The 25,346-nt window shown below is 54.0% G+C and overlaps 1 protein-coding gene across 1 annotated transcript in view; it reads left to right on the top strand.

Annotated features, from left to right (window-relative positions):
• Window positions 1–24,912, top strand: part of PDE5A (phosphodiesterase 5A) — a 112,879-nt gene extending 87,967 nt beyond the window's left edge. Inside the window, exons 15-21 of the mRNA XM_054717082.1 lie at window positions 6,348–6,435; window positions 8,173–8,273; window positions 9,699–9,776; window positions 15,248–15,311; window positions 20,510–20,584; window positions 23,598–23,681; window positions 24,614–24,912. Coding sequence (XP_054573057.1) covers window positions 6,348–6,435; window positions 8,173–8,273; window positions 9,699–9,776; window positions 15,248–15,311; window positions 20,510–20,584; window positions 23,598–23,681; window positions 24,614–24,748 — 625 coding nt within the window. The 3' untranslated portion in view covers window positions 24,749–24,912. The remainder of the gene's footprint in view (window positions 1–6,347; window positions 6,436–8,172; window positions 8,274–9,698; window positions 9,777–15,247; window positions 15,312–20,509; window positions 20,585–23,597; window positions 23,682–24,613) is intronic.
• The last annotated feature ends 434 nt before the right edge of the window (window positions 24,913–25,346 follow it).

The raw sequence follows: 25,346 nt of genomic DNA, 5'->3' as shown, positions 1-25,346 counted from the left end.
CTGAGTACAGGACCCCTCCCCCCTCCCTCAGCCAGACGCCTCTCCCGTCCTCCCGAGTTCAGTCTAGCGAGCTCCCTGGCCTGCTGGTCCCCGTGGGGAATGGACTCCCCCCTTGCCTTCCATCTGGCACCCTCACCGGGTCCCCTCAGACAGTTCTCCCCTTTCCTGAGGCATGAGGGGGGCCTGGCCTTCAGCCTTCTTTCTCAGGAAAGGCCGCGTGGACGACGTTTGTTTCAGATTCTAAACGAATTAGAGTCTTGACATTGAAAACGATTATTGGTACGAGATTCCGGGATCTTCTCTTCGTGTCTAGAGAAATTAGTACTTTGTCCTCAGTACGAAAGTCGATGGGATGGTTCACAGTTTGAACCAGCCTTTGAGAGCAGTCTGACTCTTTACACTTACTTCCCAGAGATGACCTCCCTCTTTTCCCAGCCAAAGGAGAGTGGTTGGTTTGATGGATTTTAGCCTCTGTTTTAGGTAGCCAATAAGAAGAGAGGGACAGAGGAAACCAAGATGGCGACATAGGTTAAACACCTAACCTGCAGCCGGGCACAACAATTTCAAAAATACAACTAGAGGTCAGAACGGACATCGTCCAGAAGCACAGGAGAGCTGGCGGACTGAAATGCCCACAGCTGGGGGGAAGGAGAAGGCCACGGGGACAGTCGGGGAAGCCGTAAAAGCCTGAGGTATGGAGAAACGGGCGGAGACACGAGCACACGCGCCTGCGGGGAGGATGGAACCGGAGAGGAGGGGGCGGCTGATGACCTGGCCGGAGTTCACTGGCAGGAAGGAGATAAAGGCTCCGGAGTGCGCTGAGCACCGGCTCCGATTGAACTGAACCCCATTCCGGGCGAAACCCTGGGAAACTCACTCACTTTCGCAACTCCGCCGCCCCCGCAGGCCGCTCGGCCCGGGACGCTGGGGACGCCGCCGCAGCGGCGGCGCCCGGAGCCCGGCGGCCTCCCAGCACCCGTCCCCGCCGTGCAGCCCCCGCGCGCCTGGTCCCGCGGGCCGCGCGCCCCACACACCGGACGGAGGCCCGGGCGCCCTCTCCGTGCACCTCCCGGCGGCGCTAGACTTCAGTAGAGTTGACTGAATTCAAGGGATTAAAAAGTATAAATTGGGGGGACGCCGCGGCGTCGACGTCCGGAACACGGTGATGGCGGTGCCAGGAGCTCGGCGGCCGCCCAGCACCCGTCCCCGCCAAGCAGCCCTCGCGCGCCTGGTTCCGCGGGACGCGCGCACCGCGCACCGGACGGAGGCCCGGGCGCCCTTTCCGTGCACCTCCCGGCGGCGCTAGACTTCAGCAGAGTTGACTGAATTCAAGGGATTTAAAAGTATAAATTGGGGGGACGCCGCGGCGGCGACGTCCGGAACACGGTGATGGCGGTGCCTGGAGCTCGGCGGCCGCCCAGCGCCCGTCCCAGCCGCGCAGCCCTCGCGCGCCTGGTTCCGCGGGACGCGCGCACCGCGCACCGGACGGAGGCCCGGGCGCCCTTTCCCTGCACCTCCCGGCGGCGCTAGACTTCAGTAGAGTTGACTGAAATGAAGGGATTAAGAAGTACAAATTGAGAAGTTTGAAAAAGATGGCGGCGGAGGTTAAAGGCTGTTCTGTTGCCTCGCACCCAGCGAAATCGGAGGGGATGAGGTGTGGAGGTGCGTGGGTCTGGCTGGTGGCGGGGGAAAGGGGCTTTTGTTCCAAACCTAAGGGAGATTAGCTCTCCATCACCCTGAAACCCATCTTCTGGTGAACCCCGGGAGACCCAGATGCCTGCGGGGAGAGGCGGGACTCTTGCAGAGGTGCGCCCAGCAATCAGTGTTTGCTGCGCTGGAGTGCGGAACGAGGGGACTTAGATACATGGAAGGCAGAAGGACCAGACTCACAGCCATCGAGGCTCGCCGCACCATGGCCTGTTGGCGCCCTGAGACCCCGCCCCGCCCTGGGACCCGCCCCGCATGTTTTGAAGACCTGCCCCGCAAGTCTTGCAGGCACACCTGCGCCCCAAGCAACGGCTTATGCATGTGGGTGGCCTGCCCTCTGGCAGCGGACCAGATGAACTGCTGTTCTAGTCGGACTGCTCCAGGGCCACTCAGACAGGAGGAAGAAACTACAGTTTTTGCTGTAATCCTTGCTGAGTGCCTAAGGCAGTAGCTGATCTACACCCCATTGGAGACCCAGAAACGAGGGCATCTAGTGGTCTGTGGGAGATGACACCAGATTTCAACCACGTGCATAAGGGACACATTCAACGGGAATATTCAGTGAGCGCCAAAGCTTTGCTGCACCAAGACCCGGCCCATAAACGTGTCTCCTGCACAGCAACTCTTCCTTTATAGACAAAGAGAGCCCCCCCAATGACACCAACAACAATCAAGACTTAACTATACAAAGGAGGACCAAGATGGAGGCATAGGGCGGAAGCCTGATTGTTGCCTACCACAACAACTTTGAGACTACGACAAGAGAGCAGAGCAGACACCATCCAAGACCACCATAGGGCTGGCTGAGTAGATGCTCTACAACTAGAATAAAAGAGGGGTATGTGGGATGATGCTGATGCCGGCGACCCAAAGACCACACTTTAAGAACTACAGCTCAGGCGACACAAAAGAACTATGGCTCAGGGGATACAACAGCGGCCTGGAACGTGCTCGGCGCAGTTCCCCCGGCGGTCTCCGGCTGAGGGGACGGCTCCACTGGCAGCCAAGCACGGACAGACGAGCCCCTATGAGACATGGGGTGGGAGACTCCGCGCTTGCTGACCTCTGAGTCCGTCAAGAATCTCAACGCCCCGGAAGCGGCCAGGTGCGCATGCTCGGCGACCGGCCACCGATGCAGACCCAAGGGCCGACGCAGCGACGCCAGACTGGCCCACCGCCATGCACCGGGTGCACCGGAGCTTCGCCGAGCCGCCGCCCGACGAGTTCTGCAGCAGCCATACTGGAGCTCTGGAAGGATGGCCAGGGGAATTGCTGAGGGGGGATTGACCGGCAGGAATTGGGATCGGGAAGACGGGGCCCCGCTGAGACCCGGGTGCGGGCGGGGTTGCGCGCCTCTGGACTTGGGTGTGGTCACACGCCTCTGGGTATAAGTGAGGCCTCACGTCCCTGGGTCTAGGTGAGGCCACATGCCCCTGGGTCCAGGTGAGGCCGGACTCCGGGTCCGGGTGAGGCCAAGTGCCCCTGGACCCGGATGACGCTGGATCCCGTGCCGGGGCGAGGCCAAGCGCCCCTGGGTCTGGGAGAGCCCACACACCCCTGGGTCCAGGCGAGACCATGTGTCCCTGGATCCGGGTGAGGCTGCGTGCACATAGGCCCGGGTGAGCCCAAGTGGCCCTGGGTCTGGGAGAGGCCAAGCGTCCCTGGGTCCGGGTGAGACCATGTGTCCCTGGATCCGGGTGATGCCTTGTGCACCTAGGCCCGGGTGAGCCCAAGTGGCCCTGGGTCTGGGAGAGGCCAAGCGTCCCTGGGTACGGGTGAGACCATGTGTCCCTGGATCCGGGTGAGGCCTCGTGCACCTAGGCCCGGGTGAGCCCAAGTGGCCCTGGGTCTGGGAGAGGCCAAGCGTCCCTGGGTCCGGGTGAGACCATGTGTCCCTGGATCCGGATGAGGCCTCGTGCACCTAGACCCGGGTGAGCCCAAGTGGCCCTGGGTCGGGGAGAGGCCAAGCGTCCCTGGGTCCGGGTGAGACCATGTGTCCCTGGATCCGGGTGATGCCTTGTGCACCTAGGCCCGGGTGAGCCCAAGTGGCCCTGGGTCTGGGAGAGGCCAAGCGTCCCTGGGTACGGGTGAGACCATGTGTCCCTGGATCCGGATGAGGCCTCGTGCACCTAGGCCCGGGTGAGCCCAAGTGGCCCTGGGTCTGGGAGAGGCCAAGCGTCCCTGGGTCCGGGTGAGACCATGCGTCCCTGGATCCGGATGAGGCCTAGTGCACCTAGGCCCGGGTGAGCCCAAGTGGCCCTGGGTCTGGGAGAGGCCAAGCGTCCCTGGGTCCGGGTGAGACCATGTGTCCCTGGATCCGGGTGAGGCCTCGTGCACCTAGACCCGGGTGAGCCCAAGTGGCCCTGGGTCGGGGAGAGGCCAAGCGTCCCTGGGTCCGGGTGAGACCATGTGTCCCTGGATCCGGGTGAGGCCTCGTGCACCTAGGCCCGGGTGAGCCCAAGTGGCCCTGGGTCTGGGAGAGGCCAAGCGTCCCTGGGTCCGGGTGAGACCAAGTGTCCCTGGATCCGGGTGAGGCCTCGTGCACCTAGGCCCGGGTGAGCCCAAGTGGCCCTGGGTCTGGGAGAGGCCAAGCGTCCCTGGGTCCGGGTGAGACCATGTGTCCCAGGATCCGGGTGAGGCCTCGTGCACCTAGGCCCGGGTGAGCCCAAGTGGCCCTGGGTCTGGGAGAGGCCAAGCGTCCCTGGGTCCGGGTGAGACCATGCGTCCCTGGATCCGGATGAGGCCTCGTGCACCTAGGCCCGGGTGAGCCCAAGAGGCCCTGGGTCTGGGAGAGGCCAAGCGTCCCTGGGTCCGGGTGAGACCATGTATCCCTGGATCCGGATGAGGCCTCGTGCACCTAGGCCCGGGTGAGCCCAAGTGGCCCTGGGTCTGGGAGAGGCCAAGCGTCCCTGGGTCCGGGTGAGACCATGCGTCCCTGGATCCGGATGAGGCCTCGTGCGCCTAGGCCCGGGTGAGCCCAAGAGGCCCTGGGTCTGGGAGAGGCCAAGCGTCCCTGGGTCCGGGTGAGACCATGCGTCCCTGGATCCGGGTGAGGCCTCGTGCACCTAGGCCCGGGTGAGCCCAAGTGGCCCTGGGTCTGGGAGAGGCCAAGCGTCCCTGGGTCCGGGTGAGACCATGTGTCCCTGGATCCGGGTGAGGCCTCGTGCACCTAGGCCCGGGTGAGCCCAAGTGGCCCTGGGTCTGGGAGAGGCCAAGCGTCCCTGGGTCCGGGTGAGACCATGTGTCCCTGGATCCGGGTGAGGCCTCGTGCACCTAGGCCCGGGTGAGCCCAAGTGGCCCTGGGTCTGGGAGAGGCCAAGCGTCCCTGGGTCCGGGTGAGACCATGTGTCCCTGGATCCGGGTGAGGCCTCGTGCACCTAGGCCCGGGTGAGCCCAAGTGGCCCTGGGTCTGGGAGAGGCCAAGCGTCCCTGGGTCCGGGTGAGACCATGTGTCCCTGGATCCGGGTGAGGCCTCGTGCACCTAGGCCCGGGTGAGCCCAAGAGGCCCTGGGTCTGGGAGAGGCCAAGCGTCCCTGGGTCCGGGTGAGACCATGTGTCCCTGGATCCGGATGAGGCCTCGTGCACCTAGGCCCGGGTGAGCCCAAGTGGCCCTGGGTCTGGGAGTGGCCAAACGTTCCTGGGTCTGGGTGTGACCATGTGTCCCTGGATCCAAGTGAGGCCTCGTGCACCTAGGCCCGGGTGAGCCCAAGTGGCCCTGGGTCTGGAAGAGGCCAAGCGTCCCTGGGTCCGGGAGAGACCATGTGTCCCTGGATCCAGGTGAGGCCTTGTGCAACTAAGCCCGGGTGAGGCCACGTGCCCCTGGGTCTGGGAGAGGCCAAGTGTCCTTGGGTACGGGTGAAGCCAGATCCTGGGTCCGGGTGAGGCCGTGCGCCCCTGGATCCATCCGGGTGAGGCTGGGTCCCAGGCCCGGGTGAGACCACGCGCCCCTTGGATATGGGTGAGGCCACGTGCCCCTTAGTCCAGGTGACGCCGTGCCCCTGGGATCGGCCGAGACCAAACCAGAGGGAGTCAGACCTCCATTACCACCATTTGTCCACCATCCAGAGCTGAGGGGTCAGTGCTGACATGTACACATAAGGAACTACTGGACATCGAAATTGGGTCTCAAAAGAACTGTTGGTCCAGGGGGAAGCTCGCTACAGATTGATTCATTTGCCTGTCAGCATAAATATTATTGCTCGTCTCACATTCAGTTCTTATTAGTATATATCTAGTGACATTTGATCTCGTTCATCTAGAGGAAATGATGAACAACATAGACTGAGGAACAAGAACAGAACCAGAAGCAAGGAGGCATCGATCGGACTATCGGGCCTCAGTGGGAGGATACGGGAGGGTAGGGGGAGGGTGGGGGGAGGGGGAGAGTTCAACCAAAGGACCTGTATGCATGCATATAAGCCTATCCAACGGTTAAGTTCAACAGGGGATCGGGGCATGCGTGGGGAGAGGGGTGGGATGGGAATGGGGGGATGAGGACAAATATGTGACACCTTAATCAATAAAGAAATTTAAAAAAAAAATAAAAAAAAAAAAAAAAAAAAAAAAAGAAGAGAGGGACAGACCGCCTGTGTGGCCCAGGACCATCCTCTCTAAGCCCTCTCTCTGCGACTCCCCCGCAGGAGCGAGCACCCGCTGGCCCAGCTGTACTGCCACTCCACCCTGGAGCACCACCACTTCGACCAGTGCCTGATGGTCCTCAACAGCCCGGTGAGGCCCGGCGCGCGGCTGCCCGAGGCAGTGTAAACGCGGGGGTGTTTGGGTTCATGCCCAGGATCATAATTCTCGGGTGTGCATCGTTCTTTTTTGGGTAAGGAAGGCCGAGGTGCCCACAGCCTCGCCCTTGTGCACCCTAAGCTGTCAGCTGCCCGACAAGGGGTCTGCTTACTCGCCTCACTTCATTATTCCACATTGTTCCAAACTAGAGGCAAGCAAAGCTGGCGTTTTCTGGCTCTCTGTTAATTCTGCTTTTTTTGGTAAAATTAAGTGGGTGATACAGCGTTCAAGAACCTTTTCCTCTTTTTACTGAAATTTCTGACCACAAACAAATTGTTAAGGGATGAGCTGCTCAACAGCCTGGTGGAGATGGGTGTTTATCAGTGTGAGAAGGCATGTGACATGCTATGCTAGACGAATTTCTGTGGAGGGAAGTAAGCTTGAGAACACGTTCACTGACGTGTTAGCAATGGTTGTTTTTGCCGAGTTAATATATTCTTTTTATTTTCTCATTCTGGTTCCTCCGTTACTCGCATGATCTGTTGTGTGCACTCATGACATTATAATGAGAAGTGTGAGTTATAGCTGCCGTGAGCAGCCGGTGCTTGGGACATCCTCCTACAGCAGGCTCCCCACCTCGAGGCAGACCCCTACACACACTCCGTCCTTGGAAGCCCCCCCACACAGGGGTTTACAGCCTTTGCCTGGGGAAGGGGGATATACATATAGCATCGGAGACATTTCCGTTTAGACAACGCCTTTCCCCTGTAAATGGTTTGACCTTACACTAAATGAAAATATCAGAAGGTATTTTCTGAACAGTTTTCTGTTCAGCCCAGAATCTAAAATGATTTGCTATTTAAAAGTAATGTTTATTATTGTAATCCCAGATTCGTCAGTTAGATATATGCTGATTTCAGCCTCCCGCTCTCCGCTAAGCGAAGGTCCTGTCCGGGCCCAGCACCCCCAAGTTCCCCGTGTTCAGAAGCATCTGCTGCTCCGGGTCCCTGTCCTGAGCCGCTGGTTCCCCTCAGCCCTGGGACTCAGAAAGCACGCCTGCCTCCCGTGCAGATGTTGAGTTTATTCTGGGAACCGAGGCACGTTTTACTCAATTCAGGATGAGCGATTTGCTTTGAATTCCAGGCACGTAGTACACGATGGTTATGCGGTGACAACGTTGGAGTGTTTACCCGGGGATCAGTCCCTTTTAAAGAGTCCTTCTTGGTTTCACACTGTGCGTGCTTCCCACCAGGAATGCGTGCTGCTCTCGATATTAAGTTAAAATCACATAAATGTGTGCCAATGTGTCACTGGATTTATTACAAAAACCATAGAGAAAAAATTGGTTAGTCATCAGTTGTTTAGAAGTTTCACTATTCCATTCTTCATTAATGCGGCTTTGAGTTTTCAGACTTCACTTGCAGTTGCAGTACAGTAAGTTAGCTGCCCACGGCTAGAGAGTTAGCGTTTAGGCTGGACGGAGGCCCGGGTATGGGCAGGCAGACAGGCACAGGAGGCGGGTGCACCAGCAGGAAGCCGGCGTTTCCTAGGAGACCAGGCCGTGGGAGAGGAGGAGCAGCGTGGCATCAGGCATCCACTTTCAGTAAACAGGTGGCCCGTGTGCACGACTCCGAACCCCAGGCCCGTGGTTTATCTGTGACCGCATTTTCCGCTGAGTCCTTATGGGGGGCTCTCGTGGGGTGCTGACGATGGTTTTCTTCTCTTGTGAAGGGGAACCAGATCCTCAGCGGCCTCTCCATCGAGGAGTATAAGACCGCGTTGAAGATCATCAAGCAGGCGATTCTGGCCACAGACCTGGCCCTGTACATTAAGTGAGTCTCACCAATGCCTTGTGATGAGTGGGTGTGGGAAGAGTTTGCCTTGTTCCACATGGGGACACGTCTAGATTATAGGACTGTGTGCAGTTCTTAGAAGAGGAAATGTAGAACTTGGACGTTACTGACTCAGGACGTAGCGTGCATTCGTGGGTGACATGTGCGTGCGCCGCATGGGCAGGCTATGGTTTGCACACGGGACCCCGGTCTGGGCGGCGTGTGGCAGTAAGGGGAGAAGATGGTCCCACTCACGTGATTTTCCTGGAAACCCGGCCTCTCTCCCCCACACGGGAGTCACGCCTGCACGTAGGCCATTGATGAGAAGCAAGCACAAACAGAGCAAACACAGGAGCGCATACACCTAAAGGGAGCTGTCGCTAGCGTCTCCGCTTTCTTGATTGGGAAGCACTTTAAACTCAGCCAGGACAATAGAGAACTGAGTACATTTCAGCTGGTTCAACATGATGGCGGAGTAAAGATGACCACATAACTAAGAATTAGCAAAACACCTGTAACCACAATGCCTCCCACCTTCCCAGGCCACAGGTCTCTCTGGAACCGGCATTTTCTTGTTGGTTCTCAGTCACAGGCCGTCCATTCAGTTCCATAAGCTCTCTGCTTTCCTGGTGTCTCTGGCATCATGGCTTCCTGAGATGCCAACAGTGCTGGGCACCGAGGGGACTCCCTGGCCTCCGATAGAGGCTCCTCCCCGGTGTTCTCCATTTTCTTTCTTCAGAAGCAGTTCACAGCTTTACACGGACATAGAGCTTTTGTTATGACCTTTTTTTTTTTTTTTTACCCTACCTCATAATATAGATGCATTACATGAAATTAAACTGAAATCATATAGGTCTTCTTCGCCATACATTTAAAATTCCTTAAATCATTCTCAGAATCCCATTTTAACTCACATCGTCTCACTTTTTTTATACACTTTTTTTTTTTTTTAATTTCAGAGAGGAAGGGAGAGGGAGAGAGCGATAGAAACATCAATGATGAGAGGGAATCATTGATCGGCTGCCTCCTGCATGCCCCCTACTGGGGATGGAGCCTGCAACCCAGGCATGTGCCCTGATCGGGAATAGAACCGTGACCTCCTGGTTCATAGGTCAATGCTCAACCACTGAGCCACACCGGCCAGCCCGTCTCACTTTCGTGAAGTTGTGTTTAGGAATGAGATTACCAGTATCTGTGATCTGCACAGGTGAGGTTCAATGCTTCACCCAAAGGAGATTCTAGAAGGAGGAAAAGGGAGGTATTCACAATTTTTAAATGATGATTTTTATGTTGGGTTCTAAGATGGATAAAATCCATCGGAGATTTTCCCCCAAAAAAATGAGTTCATGATTCTTTGTAGACCAAAGGGATAAGATAAGACCTAGGGACTCCTCATGTGTGACCAACTCTTTCTTTCTTTCCAAGGAGGCGAGGAGAGTTTTTTGAACTTATAAGAAAAAACCAGTTCAACTTAGGAGACCCGCACCAGAAGGAGCTGTTTCTGTAAGTGGCCTTCCGTCTGCCTCCGCGCTGGGGTCTGGCTTCCGGTTCATGTGATCCGTGTCAGGTTGTGTTGCAATGACTTGTCACAACCTGGTAACCTAAAGGCCGGGGAATTCCCCAGCGTTGGACAAGGGCAGGATGTGAATATTCAACAAAAAGAAATGCGTTTGCAGAGTCAAGTGAAGGAACCGGGCCTTTGCTCTGCGGGGAGCGTTAGAATGTGGTGGGGCATCAGCACCTGGCTCTAGGGCTCCCGTGTTCGCATCCCAGGTTTGGGGATGAGAGAGCTGCAGGTAGCACCCTAGACGGGAGCTAGGAGCTGGTGGTGAGGTGTCCACTGCTCTTGAAGGACGACGGCAGAGCCACAGGGTCGGGACTGGGCCCGCCCGGGTGTGTTCCCCTCAGCTGACCCCGCTGGTCCCTCCAGCTCTGGGTCCCATCCCCTGGCTGCCTTTGCAGGGCAAGAGCTTTCTCCATGAGAAAGAACAGAGTCCGTAATAAGACAGAGCAATACTAGCGACAGTGCATTTCTTGGAATAGATTGTCAGCACTGAGCGTGAAGATGGGAATTATGAAGCAACAGCCCACAGGGCCTGGCTGTCTGTCCTGCACTCTTGACAGTCTTGGGGTTCAGGGCATCACCTCAGGAAAGTACAGAGATGCCATTGTGCTTGGTGAGCGCCCATCAGCTCTTCTCCGTAACAAAACACAAATCCATGCGCAGCCAAGCCTGTGCCTCAGTGTTCACCGCTCAGCTCGAGGTCTTGCGGGCCACTCACTGTCACTCCCGCACCCTTCACTTCGCAGACCGGGGTTCAGCATGTAGGTGCAGAGTGCTGTTGGGGGAGCAGCTTGTGTGGCGGGCCCCACGGAAGTCCCTGCGGTGGTGTCAAGCCGCCGGAGAACTCCCTGCGCTCAGTCCTCGGGAGTGTTGTCATGAGAGCTGACGCGGCGGGATTAGGGGAGGCACTCTTAGCCAGGGTCCCCGAGCAGCAGGTGCTCTGGCCCTGCGCCCTGAGTGCTCTGTGCCAGCGATGCCGTCCTGCCTGTCCCTTTAAACAAATCCAAAGGACAAAGTGCAGACGTCTGGATCGGACACTGTGCTGAAGACGGCATCATTTTCACGAGGAAGGCCCAGTCCTGGGTCCTGGAGTGCCTGCTCCTGGACCCCAAGGCCAGCGCGGTCCTTCTCTAACAGGACCAAGAGCGACGTCTGTCATTACTCCGGCAGACACTGTGTGTGTGAATTAGGACGACCCACCACAGTCTTGCTCTCACAGGGCTTTTACAGTAGGCTGTGTTACAGTAGGCTGTGTGACCAGTAGGCTGTGTCACAGTAGGCTGTGTCACAGTAGGCTGTGTCACAGTAGGCTGTGTGACCAGTAGGCTGTGTGACAGTAGGCTGTGTGACCAGTAGGCTGTGTTACAGTAAGCTATGTGACCAGTAGGGTGTGTGACCAACAGGCTGTGTCACAGTAGGCTGTGTGACCAGTAGGCTGTGTCACCAGTAGGCTGTGTCACAGTAGGCTGTGTGACCAGTAGGGTGTGTGACCAGTAGGGTGTGTGACCAGTAGGCTGTGTTACAGTAGGCTGTGTTACAGTAGGCTGTGTGACAGTAGGCTGTGTGACAGTAGGCTGTGTGACCAGTAGGCTGTGTCACAGTAGGCTGTGTCACAGTAGGCTGTGTGACCAGTAGGGTGTGTGACCAGTAGGGTGTGTGACCAGTAGGCTGTGTTACAGTAGGCTGTGTGACCAGTAGGGTGTGTTACAGTAGGCTGTGTGACCAGTAGGGTGTGTGACCAACAGGCTGTGTGACAGTAGGGTGTGTGACCAGTAGGCTGTGTGACAGTAGGCTGTGTGACCAACAGGCTGTGTGACCAGTAGGGTGTGTGACCAGTAGGCTGTGTGACCAGTAGGCTGTATGACCAGTAGGCTGTGTGACAGTAGGCTGTGTGACAGTAGGCTGTGTGACCAGTAGGCTGTGTGACAGTAGGGTGTGTGACAGTAGGCTGTGTGACCAGTAAGGTGTGTGACAGGCTGTGTCACAGTAGGGTGTGTGACCAGTAGGCTGTGTCACAATAGGCTGTGTGACAGTAGGCTGTGTTACAGTAGGCTATGTGACCAGTAGGGTGTGTGACCAACAGGCTGTGTCACAGTAGGGTGTGTGACCAGTAGGCTATGTGACCAGTAGGCTGTGTGACCAGTAGGCTGTGTGACAGTAGGGTATGTGACCAGTAGGCTGTGTCACAGTAGGCTTTGTGACCAGTAGGATGTGTGACCAACAGGCTGTGTCACAGTAGGGTGTGTGACCAGTAGGCTATGTGACCAGTAGGCTGTGTGACCAGTAGGCTGTGTGACAGTAGGGTATGTGACCAGTAGGCTGTGTGACAGTAGGCTATGTGACCAGTAGGGTGTGTGACCAACAAGCTGTGTCATAGTAGGGTGTGTGACCAGTAGGCTGTGTGACAGTAGGCTGTGTGACCAGTAGGCTGTGTGACAGTAGGGTGTGTGACAGGCTGTGTCACAGTAGGGTGTGTGACCAGTAGACTGTGTCACAATAGGCTGTGTGACAATAGGCTGTGTGACCAGTAGGCTGTGTGACCAGTAGGCTATGGGACAGTAGGCTATGTGACCAACAGGCTGTGTTACAGTAGGCTATGTGACCAGTAGGCTGTGTCACAGTAGGCTGTGTGACCAACAGGCTGTGTTACAGTAGGCTGTGTGACCAATACGCTGTGTCACAGTAGGCTGTGTGACCAGTAGGATGTGTGACCAGTAGGCTGTGTCACAGTAGGCTGTGTGACAGTAGGCTGTGTGACCAGTAGGCTGTGTGACAGTAGTGTGTGTGACAGTAGGCTGTGTGACCAGTAGGGTGTGTAACCAACAGGCTGTGTGACAGTAGGGTGTGTGACCAGTAGGCTGTGTGACAGTAGGCTGTGTGACAGTAGGTTGTGTGACCAGTAGGCTGTGTGACAGTAGGGTGTGTGACAGTAGGCTATGTGACCAGTAGGGTGTGTGACCAACAGGCTGTGTCACAGTAGGGTGTGTGACCAGTAGGGTGTGTGACCAGTAGGCTGTGTGACCAACAGGCTGTGTGACCAGTAGGGTGTGTGACCAGTAGGCTGTGTGACCAGTAGGCTGTATGACCAGTAGGCTGTGTGACAGTAGGCTGTGTGACAGTAGGCTGTGTGACCAGTAGGCTGTGTGACAGTAGGGTGTGTGACAGTAGGCTGTGTGACAGTAGGGTGTGTGACCAACAGGCTGTGTGACAGTAGGGTGTGTGACCAGTAGGCTGTGTTACAGTAGGCTGTGTGACAGTAGGCTGTGTGACAGTAGGCTGTGTGACAGTAGGGTGTGTGACAGTAGGTTGTGTGACCAGTAGGGTGTGTGACCAACAGGCTGTGTGACAGTAAGGTGTGTGACCAGTAGGCTGTGTGACAGTAGGCTGTGTGACCAACAGGCTGTGTGACCAGTAGGGTGTGTGACCAGTAGGCTGTGTGACCAGTAGGCTGTATGACCAGTAGGCTGTGTGACAGTAGGCTGTGTGACAGTAGGCTGTGTGACCAGTAGGCTGTGTGACAGTAGGGTGTGTGACAGTAGGCTGTGTGACCAGTAAGGTGTGTGACAGGCTGTGTCACAGTAGGGTGTGTGACCAGTAGGCTGTGTCACAATAGGCTGTGTGACAGTAGGCTGTGTTACAGTAGGCTATGTGACCAGTAGGGTGTGTGACCAGTAGGCTGTGTCACAGTAGGCTGTGTGACCAGTAGGCTGTGTGACCAGTAGGCTGTGTCACAGTAGGCTGTGTGACCAGTAGGCTGTGTGACCAGTAGGATGTGTGACCAGTAGGCTGTGTCACAGTAGGCTTTGTGACCAGTAGGATGTGTGACCAACAGGCTGTGTCACAGTAGGCTGTGTGACCAGTAGGCTGTGTCACAGTAGGCTGTGTGACCAGTAGGCTGTGTGACCAGTAGGCTGTGTCACAGTAGGCTGTGTCACAATAGGCTGTGTGACCAGTAGGCTGTGTCACAGTAGGCTGTGTGACCAGTAGGCTGTGTCACAGTAGGCTTTGTGACCAGTAGGCTGTGTGACAGTAGGCTGTGTGACCAACAGGCTGTGTGACCAGTAGGCTGTGTCACTTCAGGCTGTGTGACCAGTAGGCTGTGTGACCAGTAGGCTATGGGACAGTAGGCTATGTGACCAACAGGCTGTGTGACATTAGGCTGTGTGACCAATAGGCTGTGTGACAGTAGGCTGTGTGACCAGTAGGCTGTGTTACAGTAAGTTATGTGACCAGTAGGGTGTGTGACCAGTATGCTGTGTGACCAACAGGCTGTGTCACAGTAGGCTGTGTGACCAGTAGGCTGTGTCACAGTAGGCTGTGTCACAGTAGGCTGTGTGACCAGTAGGCTGTGTGACCAGTAGGCTGTGTGACCAGTAGTAGGCTGTGTCACAGTAGGCTGTGTCACAATAGGCTGTGTGACCAGTAGGCTGTGTCACAGTAGGCTGTGTGACCAGTAGGCTGTGTGACAGTAGGCTGTGTGACCAGTAGGCTGTGTCACAGTAGGCTGTGTGACCAGTAGGCTGTGTCACAGTAGGCTGTGTGACCAGTAGGCTGTGTCACAGTAGGCTGTGTCACAGTAGGCTGTGTGACCAGTAGGCTGTGTCACAGTAGGCTGTGTGACCAGTAGGCTGTGTGACCAGTAGGCTGTGTCACAGTAGGCTGTGTCACAATAGGCTGTGTGACCAGTAGGCTTTGTCACAGTAGGCTATGCTACAGTAGGCTGTGTCACAGTAGGCTGTGTCACCAGTAGGGTGTGTTACAGTAGGCTGTGTGACCAGTAGGCTGTGTGACCAGTAGGCTGTGTCACAGTAGGCTTTGTGACCAGTAGGCTGTGTGACCAGTAGGGTTTATGACCAGTAGGGTGTATTATAGTAGGCTGTGTCACAGTAGGCTGTGTCACCAGTAGGGTGTGTTACAGTAGGCTGTGTTACAGTAGGCTGTGTGACCAGTAGGTTGTATTACCAGTAAGCTGTGTTACAGTGGGGTGTGTTTGCCAGTGGGGGTGTTGCCAGTGGGCCGTGTTACTGTAGGATTGTTGCCATTGAATGGCTAATCATTAGTAATCAGTGTGTTTTCATCAGGTGGTCACTGAGAATGGAATAGCAAGGTGGAAAGAATGATGGAAGGGGCAGGTTTTGCCCAAAGGCCAATGATTTCTCTCCTTTGCTGTCTTGGGCTAATGGAGGTGGCTTTAGGGCAAATTCCAGTTGTTCATTGAGTAACCAAAACAGTGATCCTCTGATCCCCGGGATCAGTCACATTTCTGTGTAAACCTGTTTCTTCATCTCTATAAACCGCCGTTCCCAGGTGAGAGGGTTTTGACTTAGCCTGGCACTGGGAGCTGTTGCTGAGGGCAGGTGCTGCTCAGAGGTAACGGGGCTGCCGGGCTTCTCCCCCCTCTTCCCTGCAGGGCGATGCTGATGACGGCGTGCGACCTCTCTGCCATCACGAAGCCCTGGCCCATCCAGCAACGGGTATGTCGCTTAGTGACAGGAAAGTAATCCTTAAAAATCAAAGTAAGGAATGTCTTCACTCTGCAAGGCAGCTTCTGGCGTGTTTGTGGAAATTATGATGTCATTTTTAAGTGGCATGAAAAGCAGGCAGTTGGACATCAGTTTTCTTCGTGGAAGATTCATTAGCACTTAGGATACATGGGAGGTATGTGAAGGAGGGCGACACCTAGCGGCTGGTAAGTTTGACTTTGGTAAGTACCACTTCTGTTCACTTAGTGATGGCGTTAGCGTGTCCCTTTAATAGTGCAACAGGGAAGGATCGGCATTTTCGTTTCCTTTTTGTTCTTCCACATCAGACCTGGGAAGGCAGAGCGGTGAGGTTGGGTCTGGACCTAAAAAGCCAGACAGTAAGACCTCTGTAATCAAAGCAGGTGGTGAGGGCGACAGACACGGAGTCCATAGGACATTAGACACTGCACAGAATACTCGCTGTACAATAGAGGTGGCGTTTACAATAACGGGGCAAGGGCAGACTTAAATAATGTGAGGATGCCTTTCCCATCTCCACAGCCAGATAGCGAGGGGCAAAGCTGGATCCAGTCTGCAAAGGTAAACTCCACGTGGAGCAGAGAGCTCAGTGCAGGAAATTAAGCTGGTTTGATGGATTTTAGCTTCTGTTGTGTGAGGGGAGCAGCTTGTGTGGTGGGCCCTACTGAAGTTTGGTCATCTCAAACAGTCTGTGTGACCAGTAGGCTGTGTCACAGTAGGATGTGTCACAGTAAGCTGTGTGGCCAGTAGGCTATGTGACCAGTAGGTGCTAAATAAGAACACTGTGGAGTCTTCTGCGGCCCAGGAATGAGAAGACCTTCCTGACTGTGGCTCAACATGCAAAAGCATTTCAGGAAAAGACAAATGCATTTGATTCCATAAAAATGGAAACATTAAGAAAACTTCTGCATGGCAAAAGACAGTATAAGCAAAGCAAAAGACCATGATACACTGATAAAAAATATTTGCAACTTCTTCCTGATAGATAGTTAATATTACTAATATTAAAGAACTTCTGAAAAACAAAGAAGAGTCCTAGCCAGTGTTGCTCAGTGGATAGAGCGTCAGCCTCCAGGGTTCAATTCCAGTCAAGGGCACATGCCTGGGTTGTGGGCTGAATCCCCAGTAGGGGGCGTGCAGGAGGCAGCCAATCAGTGATTCACTCTCATCATTGATGTTTCTATCTCTCCCTCTCCCTTCCTCTCTGAATTCAATAAAAATATGTTTTAAAAATAAATAAAAAAGAAAAAGGCTAATAGCCCCACAGAAAAATGGTCCAAAGATTTTCACAAAAAGTTGATAGAACAAGAAATGTGAATGGCTCTTACTCATTTGAAGAGGTTCTCAGAACCTCAATCATAAAGAAAAATGCAAATTAAAATTACGCCAACACATACAAAAACATCCGTACAGAATCTCATAGCAGCTTTAGTCCCAATAATCAGAAGCCGAAGTTGACCCCAGCGTATCTCACCAGGAGAAGGATAAAGTCCATCCGTGGCTCCTGCTCAGTCATAGCAAGTGGCCTCTGATCCGTGCTGAGCGGGGTTGGTCTCATCAACACTCCACTGAGCAAAGGGAGCCAGACACTAAACACGCATGTTGCGAGTTCATTTCTATGAAGTTCTAGAATAGACAAAACTAGCCTTTGGTGGAATAATTTAAAATAGTGGTTGTGAGGAGAGGGAGGAAAGGGCAGGGATGGCCTGGGAAGGGTCACGAGGCCTGTCTGGGGTGATGGGAATATTCTGAACTTGGGTGTGTGTATGTGTGTGTGTGTATGTATGTGTGTGTGTGAGAGAGAGAGAGAGAGAGAGAGAGAGAGAGAGAGAGAGAGAGAGATGTGGTTATATACATGTGTCAGTAGGTTGAAGTGTGTGCCTATGATCTATGCGATGCACAGTATGTAAATTCTACATCTAAAAACACCACTGAGATACCTTTCCCAATCATCTGACTGTCAAAAATGCAAAGTTTTTACAAGGTTCTCTGTTGGGGACACTGTGGGAAGACAAGGAATGCAAATTACTGTAACCCTTCAGGAGAGTAGAAATACACATAGTCACTTACCATTGCTTCTAGGACTCATATCCCGGAGATATACTGGGAAGAATATAAGAAGTTATTCACACAAAGTTATTCATTTTGGTGCTGTGTGCAATAGCAGAGACGGGAACCAGCCCAGAGTTCATCCCCAGGGTACTGACTAGTAAGCCGAGGACTTTACACCACGAGTTCCATGCGGCTGGGACAGGAATTGAGCATCATCTGTAACCATCATGGAGTGATCACAAGGACGCATTTTATGTGAGAAAAAAAACAGAAGGATTAACCACAAGGCAAGTTAAGGAGGGAAGAGGAGTGAGGACCGGAGATGCCAGCGAGAGCTGCTTTGCTGGGCTTGTTTTGTAGATTTAACTTTGGAACCATATAAATAGTGCTTATAATTATAAAATAAAACTAGAGGCCCAGTGCATGAATTTGTGCACCAGTGGGGTCCCTCTGCCTGGCCTGCAGGATCAGGCTGAAACCAGCCCTCTGACATCCCCCGAGAGGTCCTGGATTGGGAGAGGGTGCAGGCCAGGCCGAGGGACCCCACCAGTGCACGATCGGGGCCGGGGAGGGACGCTGGAGGTTGGCCAGCCGGGGAGGGACCACAGGAGGGTTTCAGGGCGTGTCCGGCCCTTCTCGCTCAGTCCCGATCAGCTGGACCCCAGCAGCAAGCTAACCTACTGGTCAGAGCATCTGCCCCCTGGTGGTCAGTGCACGTCATAGCAAACGGTTGAGTGGCCTTAGCATATCATTAGCATATTATGGTTTGATTGGTTGAACAAAAGACCAGGCAGTTAGCATATTAGGCTTTTATTATATAGAATTGAATTTTGAACATCACTCAGCCTCGAAAGTAACATGAAATGAACCTGATTTGGGTTGTGAAACCACACCGAGGGGGACTATTGCATTTCAGGTGACATTAACGCAACAACCAGACCATGTACCTCTAGTAGGGTGCCCTTCAAAACAACAGCATCACCCAAACAAGCCCTGACGCTGCTCTCAGGGGTGGTGTCGTTAGTGCGATGCTGGGTAGCTGTTCAGTCCCTGTTGTAGCTGATGTGGGTAGAAGCAGGTAAGAAAGTCCATGGGGGTGTTGAGAAGTAGGATTTGGGAGTAAGTGGTGATGAAGATCATGGACAAGGTCAGGCAGGGATGCTGCTGCTGGGAATGAGAGGTTGTAGGAACCTGTGCTGTGCCCAGATCCACCCCTTCGCAGGGGTTACATGGGGGTCACCGTGGTTAATGAGCAAACCTGGTGCCACTGAGGTTTCTGAGCACCTCCCTGGAGAGGAGCACGGGCTCTAGAGAGAAATGGCTGCTCGTGGGGCTGAAGCAGGAGACGGCCAGGTGAGCCTAGAGCAGCCGGGAGCGAGGAGGTGGCACAGGCTGAGCGGGTCCTGGTGGGACCAGAGAAGCTGCTCCCTGAGCGCCCGCTGGCCGAAATCTGAGCATCATGAGGGATCGGGATACGTTAAATACATTTAAATTTCAGAGTTCGAAGTAATAATCAGGGTAAGGAAACAACCTCACCTGGCCACCTCATCTTTGGTGGTTGCTTTGGGAGAACCAAGTTAGTTTTAAAATGGTAACGAAAGTGGAGGTCAAGCATTTCTCCTGCTTTTTTATGCCAACGGTACTTTAGGGAACCAATTAACCCTTTGCACTCGCTTGCTTTTTTCTCTATTCCTGCTACCGATGCTAACCGTGTCGAGTCACACTCGACATCCGAGTGCAAAAGGTTAACTTTCTCTTCATTGTATTCCAACTAATAAAGCAGAAAGGAATGATTGGTTGACTGTCAGCTTTGCAGCCCCTACTTCGCTGGAGGTAGACAGAGGTCATCCAGGGTTGCTAAGGTCACGAAAAGAGTGAGCCTGCGTTCACTAGGAGCCGCGGCAGGAGGGCGCTGCCTCTGAGGCAGTCCTGGCAAAGTGCAAATTAGAAAGATCCCGTCTCAGTCTCATCACGGCTCCAGCTCTCATCACCAGTGGAAACAGGGCATCGAGATGCGGTCAGCAAACCCTAGGCAGTGGGAACTGCGGGAGGCAAAACACAGCGTATTCAACAAGAACAACCACAGAAATCGTAAGGGAAGTGCTTAGAGAGAGAGGGCGGGCCCGGGAGATGAAGCTCACAGGCCGATGAATGGAGTGCAAAGGACGCGCCTGCCTGCTGTGTATTCACAGCCGGAACCGGGCTGATGCCCCCGGATTGCCCTCCCAGACGGGCTCCCTGCGTCTCCCCATCAGAGCTGAAGTTGAAGTGACTGACGGCAGCTTTCTCCGCGTAGTGAGAGGTTGCAGACTTCGGCCTGGTGACCAGCACACATTTAAAGCAAATGGGATACAGTTTCGTTCTCCGTTCCTGCCTGGTCCTAAGTGTACTGATATGTTTGAAAGCTGTAGATCTGACCGATTTTATTATCTCTTTTTTTTTTAGCTTAAAATCATATATATTTCAAAAACAGATAAAACCAAACAATGTATTTTTCAATGCCTATATACATATGGTAACATAATAAACAAATGAATTGCACAAAATTTAGGGCATAGTTACTTGTGAGGGTGTAGTAGGGTAAAAGTGTTAGGAATGGATATACAGGTCTTGAAAGGTACAAGCAATATTCTATTCGCAAAATTCATAACTTGGTATTTTTTATCAATATTTTACCATGTACTTATACATCATAAATACTTCTAATTCTATAGTTTATAACATTGACACATTTTAAAAGCCTCCTTGGTGTTTTAGCATATAAAACTTTGCAACTATGTAGGATTACCCTTTTTTAATAATACAATATAAAATATTTATATTTTCCTCTTTTCAATTGCTTTCGAGCCTATGTTTTGTGTATTATTTGTTCTTATATTGGTGACTTGTATTTGGAAAGAATTGAAAATGCTGTTGTAACTTTTAAGATTTCTGTCAAAAATACAGGGAACATTCTTTGTTCTACTTATATAAACTATCGAGATTTGAAAAACCGATACACATTCTAATGCTGTTTATCTGAAACTCCAAAGAGCCATTGAACTTTGGAGATCAGAACTTCATCCAGTCTCTTCCAGAGCAAAGGCTGAGACCCGGATGCCCTGTGCTGTCTATTTCAGATCGCAGAGCTTGTGGCGGCGGAGTTTTTTGACCAGGGAGACAAAGAGAGAAGAGAACTCAACATAGAGCCTGCGGTGAGTATGAGGCCCCGTGGCTAGGAATCATTCAAATAATGACTCAAACGCTTTTGTATTATAAACTTCTCTTCAGGTATCAGTGAGGTCTTTCCTTAGGAACACAGCTTCTTCTCATTCTGTTTCCCAGCCTGTTATACCTACTTTTTCGTAATTTGCTTTTTCCATTTAAGTATCGTCAGCCACTTTTCATTCTAACGATGCCACCCACTGTATATTGTTTATCGTAGTTACATAAAACGGATCTAACCATCGCTTACCCACTTCCCTTGGTGGGGTGTTTGCGATGTTCACCATTCCACACAGCACCGTGATAAACATCTGTGTTGCTGAGCATGTTCATCGTCTTGTTAGGATGAATTCCCAGAAGGGCACATGGATTTTGAAGGGTTTTTCTATGTATACATACTTCCTTTTGCAGAGGGTATGAATCTCAAATACAAGGAAAATGTTCCCCTTGAACCACTTGGAATGACTTTTCCTGCACATGAAGCATAGAGCCTTCTTTCTCCAATTCCAGTGGGCACTTCCTGGGCCGTGGTAAACGGGCCGTGGTTAACAGAGGCCCAGGCTGTGTGTCATCGTCTCTCCCGGTTGCGCAGTGTGAGGCGAGCTGTTTGAAGCTCGGAATCTTTGCAGAAAGTGGTGGGCAGAGTGGTGGTGACAGCGAGGGAGGATGTGCTTGACTTAAAGCCCCAGACAGACGCGGTGCTTCCCATGTGGTGCCGACTCACCTGGTCTCGTCACGAACTCTTGGGCGAAGCAGCAGCGGCACCTGCAGAGCCTCCTGAGTTGTACCCACTGTGGCCTCGGCGCCTCCCGCAGAGAAGGTGTTAGATCCACAGCAGGACTCAGTTCACAGCCTGCGTGTCTTCCAAATAGACATCAGCATTCGGTTCTACATCAGCAATGAACGTTAGGGCAGTGGTTGGCTGCAAGTCAGTGGTCAGCTCTAGGGCAGTGTCAGCTCTAGGGCAGTGTCAGCTCTAGGGCAGTGTCAGCTCTAGGACAGTGTCAGCTCTAGGGCAGTGTCCGCTCTAGGGCAGTGTCAGCTCTAGGGCAGTGTCAGCTCCAGGTCAGTGTCCGCTCCAGGACAGTGTCCGCTCCAGGTCAGTGTCCGCTCTAGGGCAGTGTCAGCTCTAGGGCAGTGTCCGCTCTAGGGCAGTGTCAGCTCTAGGTCAGTGTCCGCTCTAGGGCAGTGTCAGCTCTAGGGCAGTGTCAGCTCTAGGGCAGTGTCAGCTCTAGGAGTGGTCAGCTCTAGGGCAGTGTCCGCTCTAGGACAGTGTCAGCTCTAGGGCAGTGTCAGCTCTAGGACAGTGTCCGCTCTAGGACAGTGTCCGCTCTAGGACAGTGTCAGCTCTAGGGCAGTGTCAGCTCTAAGACAGTGTCAGCTCTAGGGCAGTGTCCACTCTAGGGCAGTGTCAGCTCTAGGGCAGTGTCAGCTCTAGGACAGTGTCCGCTCTAGGGCAGTGTCCGCTCTAGGGCAGTGTCAGCTCTAGGGCAGTGTCAGCTCTAGGACAGTGTCAGCTCTAGGGCAGTGTCGCTCTAGGACAGTGTCGCTCTAGGACAGTGTCAGCTCTAGGACAGTGTCAGCTCTAGGGCAGTGTCAGCTCTAGGGCAGTGTCCGCTCTAGGGCAGTGTCAGCTCTCGGACAGTGTCAGCTCTAGGACAGTGTCAGCTCTAGGACAGTGTCAGCTCTAGGACAGTGTCAGCTCTAGGACAGTGTCAGCTCTAGGGCAGTGTCAGCTCTAGGGCAGTGTCAGCTCTAGGGCAGTGTCAGCTCTAGGAGTGGTCAGCTCTAGGGCAGTGTCCGCTCTAGGGCAGTGTCAGCTCTAGGGCAGTGTCAGCTCTAGGACAGTGTCCGCTCTAGGGCAGTGTCAGCTCTAGGGCAGTGTCAGCTCTAGGGCAGTGTCAGCTCTAGGACAGTGTCAGCTCTAGGGCAGTGTCCGCTCTAGGGCAGTGTCAGCTCTAGGGCAGTGTCAGCTCTAGGACAGTGTCCGCTCTAGGGCAGTGTCAGCTCTAGGGCAGTGTCAGCTCTAGGACAGTGTCAGCTCTAGGACAGTGTCAGCTCTAGGGCAGTGTCGCTCTAGGGCAGTGTCGCTCTAGGACAGTGTCAGCTCTCGGACAGTGTCAGCTCTAGGGCAGTGTCAGCTCTAGGGCAGTGTCCGCTCTAGGGCAGTGTCAGCTCTCGGACAGTGTCAGCTCTAGGACAGTGTCAGCTCTAGAACAGTGTCAGCTCTAGAACAGTGTCAGCTCTAGGACAGTGTCAGCTCTAGGGCAGTGTCAGCTCTAGAACAGTGTCAGCTCTAGAACAGTGTCAGCTCTAGGACAGTGTCAGCTCTAGGGCAGTGTCAGCTCTAGGACAGTGTCAGCTCTAGAACAGTGTCAGCTCTAGGACAGTGTCAGCTCTAGGGCAGTGTCAGCTCTAGGACAGTGTCAGCTCTAGGACAGTGTCAGCTCTAGGACAGTGTCAGCTCTAGGGCAGTGTCAGCTCTAGGACAGTGTCAGCTCTAGGACAGTGTCAGCTCTAGGGCAGTGTCAGCTCTATGGCAGTGTCAGCTCTAGGGCAGTGTCCGCTCTAGGGCAGTGTCCGCTCTAGGGCAGTGTCCGCTCTAGGGCAGTGTCAGCTCTAGGGCAGTGTCCGCTCTAGGGCAGTGTCCGCTCTAGGGCAGTGTCAGCTCTAGGGCAGTGTCAGCTCTAGGGCAGTGTCAGCTCTAGGGCAGTGTCAGCTCTAGGGCAGTGTCAGCTCTAGGGCAGTGTCAGCTCTAGGGCAGCGGTCAGTTCTGGGTGATGTGGGAAGGTCACCGCCAGGTCAGACAAGGCTGAGGATTAGGCCTTCTTTCCGGGCAGTGCCGGAGGCTGGCACAGCTGAGGAGGCTGGCACAGCTGGGGAGACGAGCACAGGTCAGGAGGTGGTGAGTAGGCGCCAGGCCGTCCTCCCCTGGCCCGGGACAGGCAGTGTGCTCTTTCCGTGCCTGCACGTCTGAGTGTCTGTCCTGTGTTTGTGCTTCAGGACCTCATGAACAGGGAGAAGAAGAACAAGATCCCAAGTATGCAGGTCGGCTTCATCGACGCCATCTGCCTGCAGCTGTATGAGGTATCCCCATGCAAACTGCTAGGCTGCTAAACTCCTACATTTTGTATTTGCAATTTCTCAGACACCTCACTTCCTCGAGCGCAGCCATCTAGTGAGCGCCTGCCGTGTGCTAGTCCAGTGGTGCAGGCCCATTGGTGCTGATGTCCCGTGTCCGCCCTGAGGACATGCGCGGGCACGCTCTCTGTCAGTGTTATTCTTTGTACGTTAAGTCTGGTCTAAACAGAGAAGCTAATTACCCAGCTCTTCCTCGGTGAGCAGTGCTAACCGGTGTCTGTGAGGCTGAAGGCGTGGCTGGGGGAACACTGCAGGCCCCACCTCCAGGCACCTGCTGCTCGGGGTCTTTATTTTCGAGTTGAAGGTATTCCCTAACACAGCCGTTTACTAGTTTAGATTTTTAATGCCCCGCGTACAGGAAATAGATGCTGCCCTTGTCTTTCGAAGTTTAAATGGAATCCCATCCCCAACCCTGTTGTTGGGTGCTTAAGTCAATGTTTCTCTATTATGAAGAAATCTGCAATGAACATCCTTTTCCCTTAATATTTATGGCACGATAGTTGCTAAATAATAACACCACAGAGAATTATGACTTCATCCTTATTGTAATCGTGGGTAAAAATTGATTTAAGTACATGCTAAGAAAAAAACATTTTATAGAAAAACGCAAAAACCAGGACAGTCACAGGCAGAGAGCGACGTCTGTGCTACGTAACAAGGCAAAACGCCTTGTTTCCCGGCCAGCCGGGCCTCCCAGCCCAGTGCTGTGGTTTGGGACGTGTGTTTGCTCTGGGTCAGCTCGGACTCGCTCCCCGGGGACCTTCTGTGTGGTCACAGCGCGGTCTCGTGGGTGATCGCGGAGCCTGGGGAAGCCGCGGGCTGCCCGCGAGGAGCGGTGCGGCCTGGCGCCTCCTAAGGCGGCTCTCTCTCCTTCCCAGGCGCTGGCGCGCGTGTCCCCCGACTGCTCCCCGCTGCTGGACGGCTGCAGGCTCAACCGGCAGAAGTGGCAGGCGCTGGCCGAGCAGCAGGACGCGCTGGTCAACGGGGCCGGCGGCCCCGCCCCGCGCAGCTGACCGCCTGGGCCCCGGCGGGATGTCGCGACCGCGGCCTGCGCGGCCCGGCCTGGCTGGACACGGCGCGGCTGCGCGTGCCCTCCCCACGCTGTCCTGTGTGTTTGCACAGCTTCTGAGCACAGCGGACTGTTTGCAGGGGGCGTCCTGCCTGTGTGTGCTGCCCACTGAGCTGAGGCTCGCTCGGCACGGACCCCCACCACCCCCCCACCGCAGGTCCGCGCAGGAATCGTTGCTGAAAGTGTGGGCTGTGTCTCGCCTTCAGTTGGCTGTTTCGCTTGGGAATTTTAAGTAACTGGTTTTGTGGTTTGGGAATTGCCGACCTTTCAAGAATGTTTGGAATCTTTTCTTTCTCAAAAATAGGCCCGGAGCAAATGGAATATATTCCGTGACACGGAAAACCTGCATAAGGTTGAGAAAAATTGGGGCTGCGTGGATGTGAAGGGGGAAAGGGGAGATTTGTCAACAATGTATTATGTTAAAACAGTTAAAACTCCCAGACAAATGGGAAGTGCTGCAGGGCAGAGTTTAAAGCAAAGGTGTCCTCTGACTGACTGTCGCTGGTCTTATCACCAGACCGTGTGACCCAGGAACCTGCGGC

This window comes from Eptesicus fuscus, chromosome 6 (assembly GCF_027574615.1).
Source record: "Eptesicus fuscus isolate TK198812 chromosome 6, DD_ASM_mEF_20220401, whole genome shotgun sequence".
Classification (NCBI taxonomy): Eukaryota; Metazoa; Chordata; class Mammalia; order Chiroptera; family Vespertilionidae; genus Eptesicus; species Eptesicus fuscus.
This window is presented reverse-complemented; position numbering and strand designations above follow the sequence as displayed.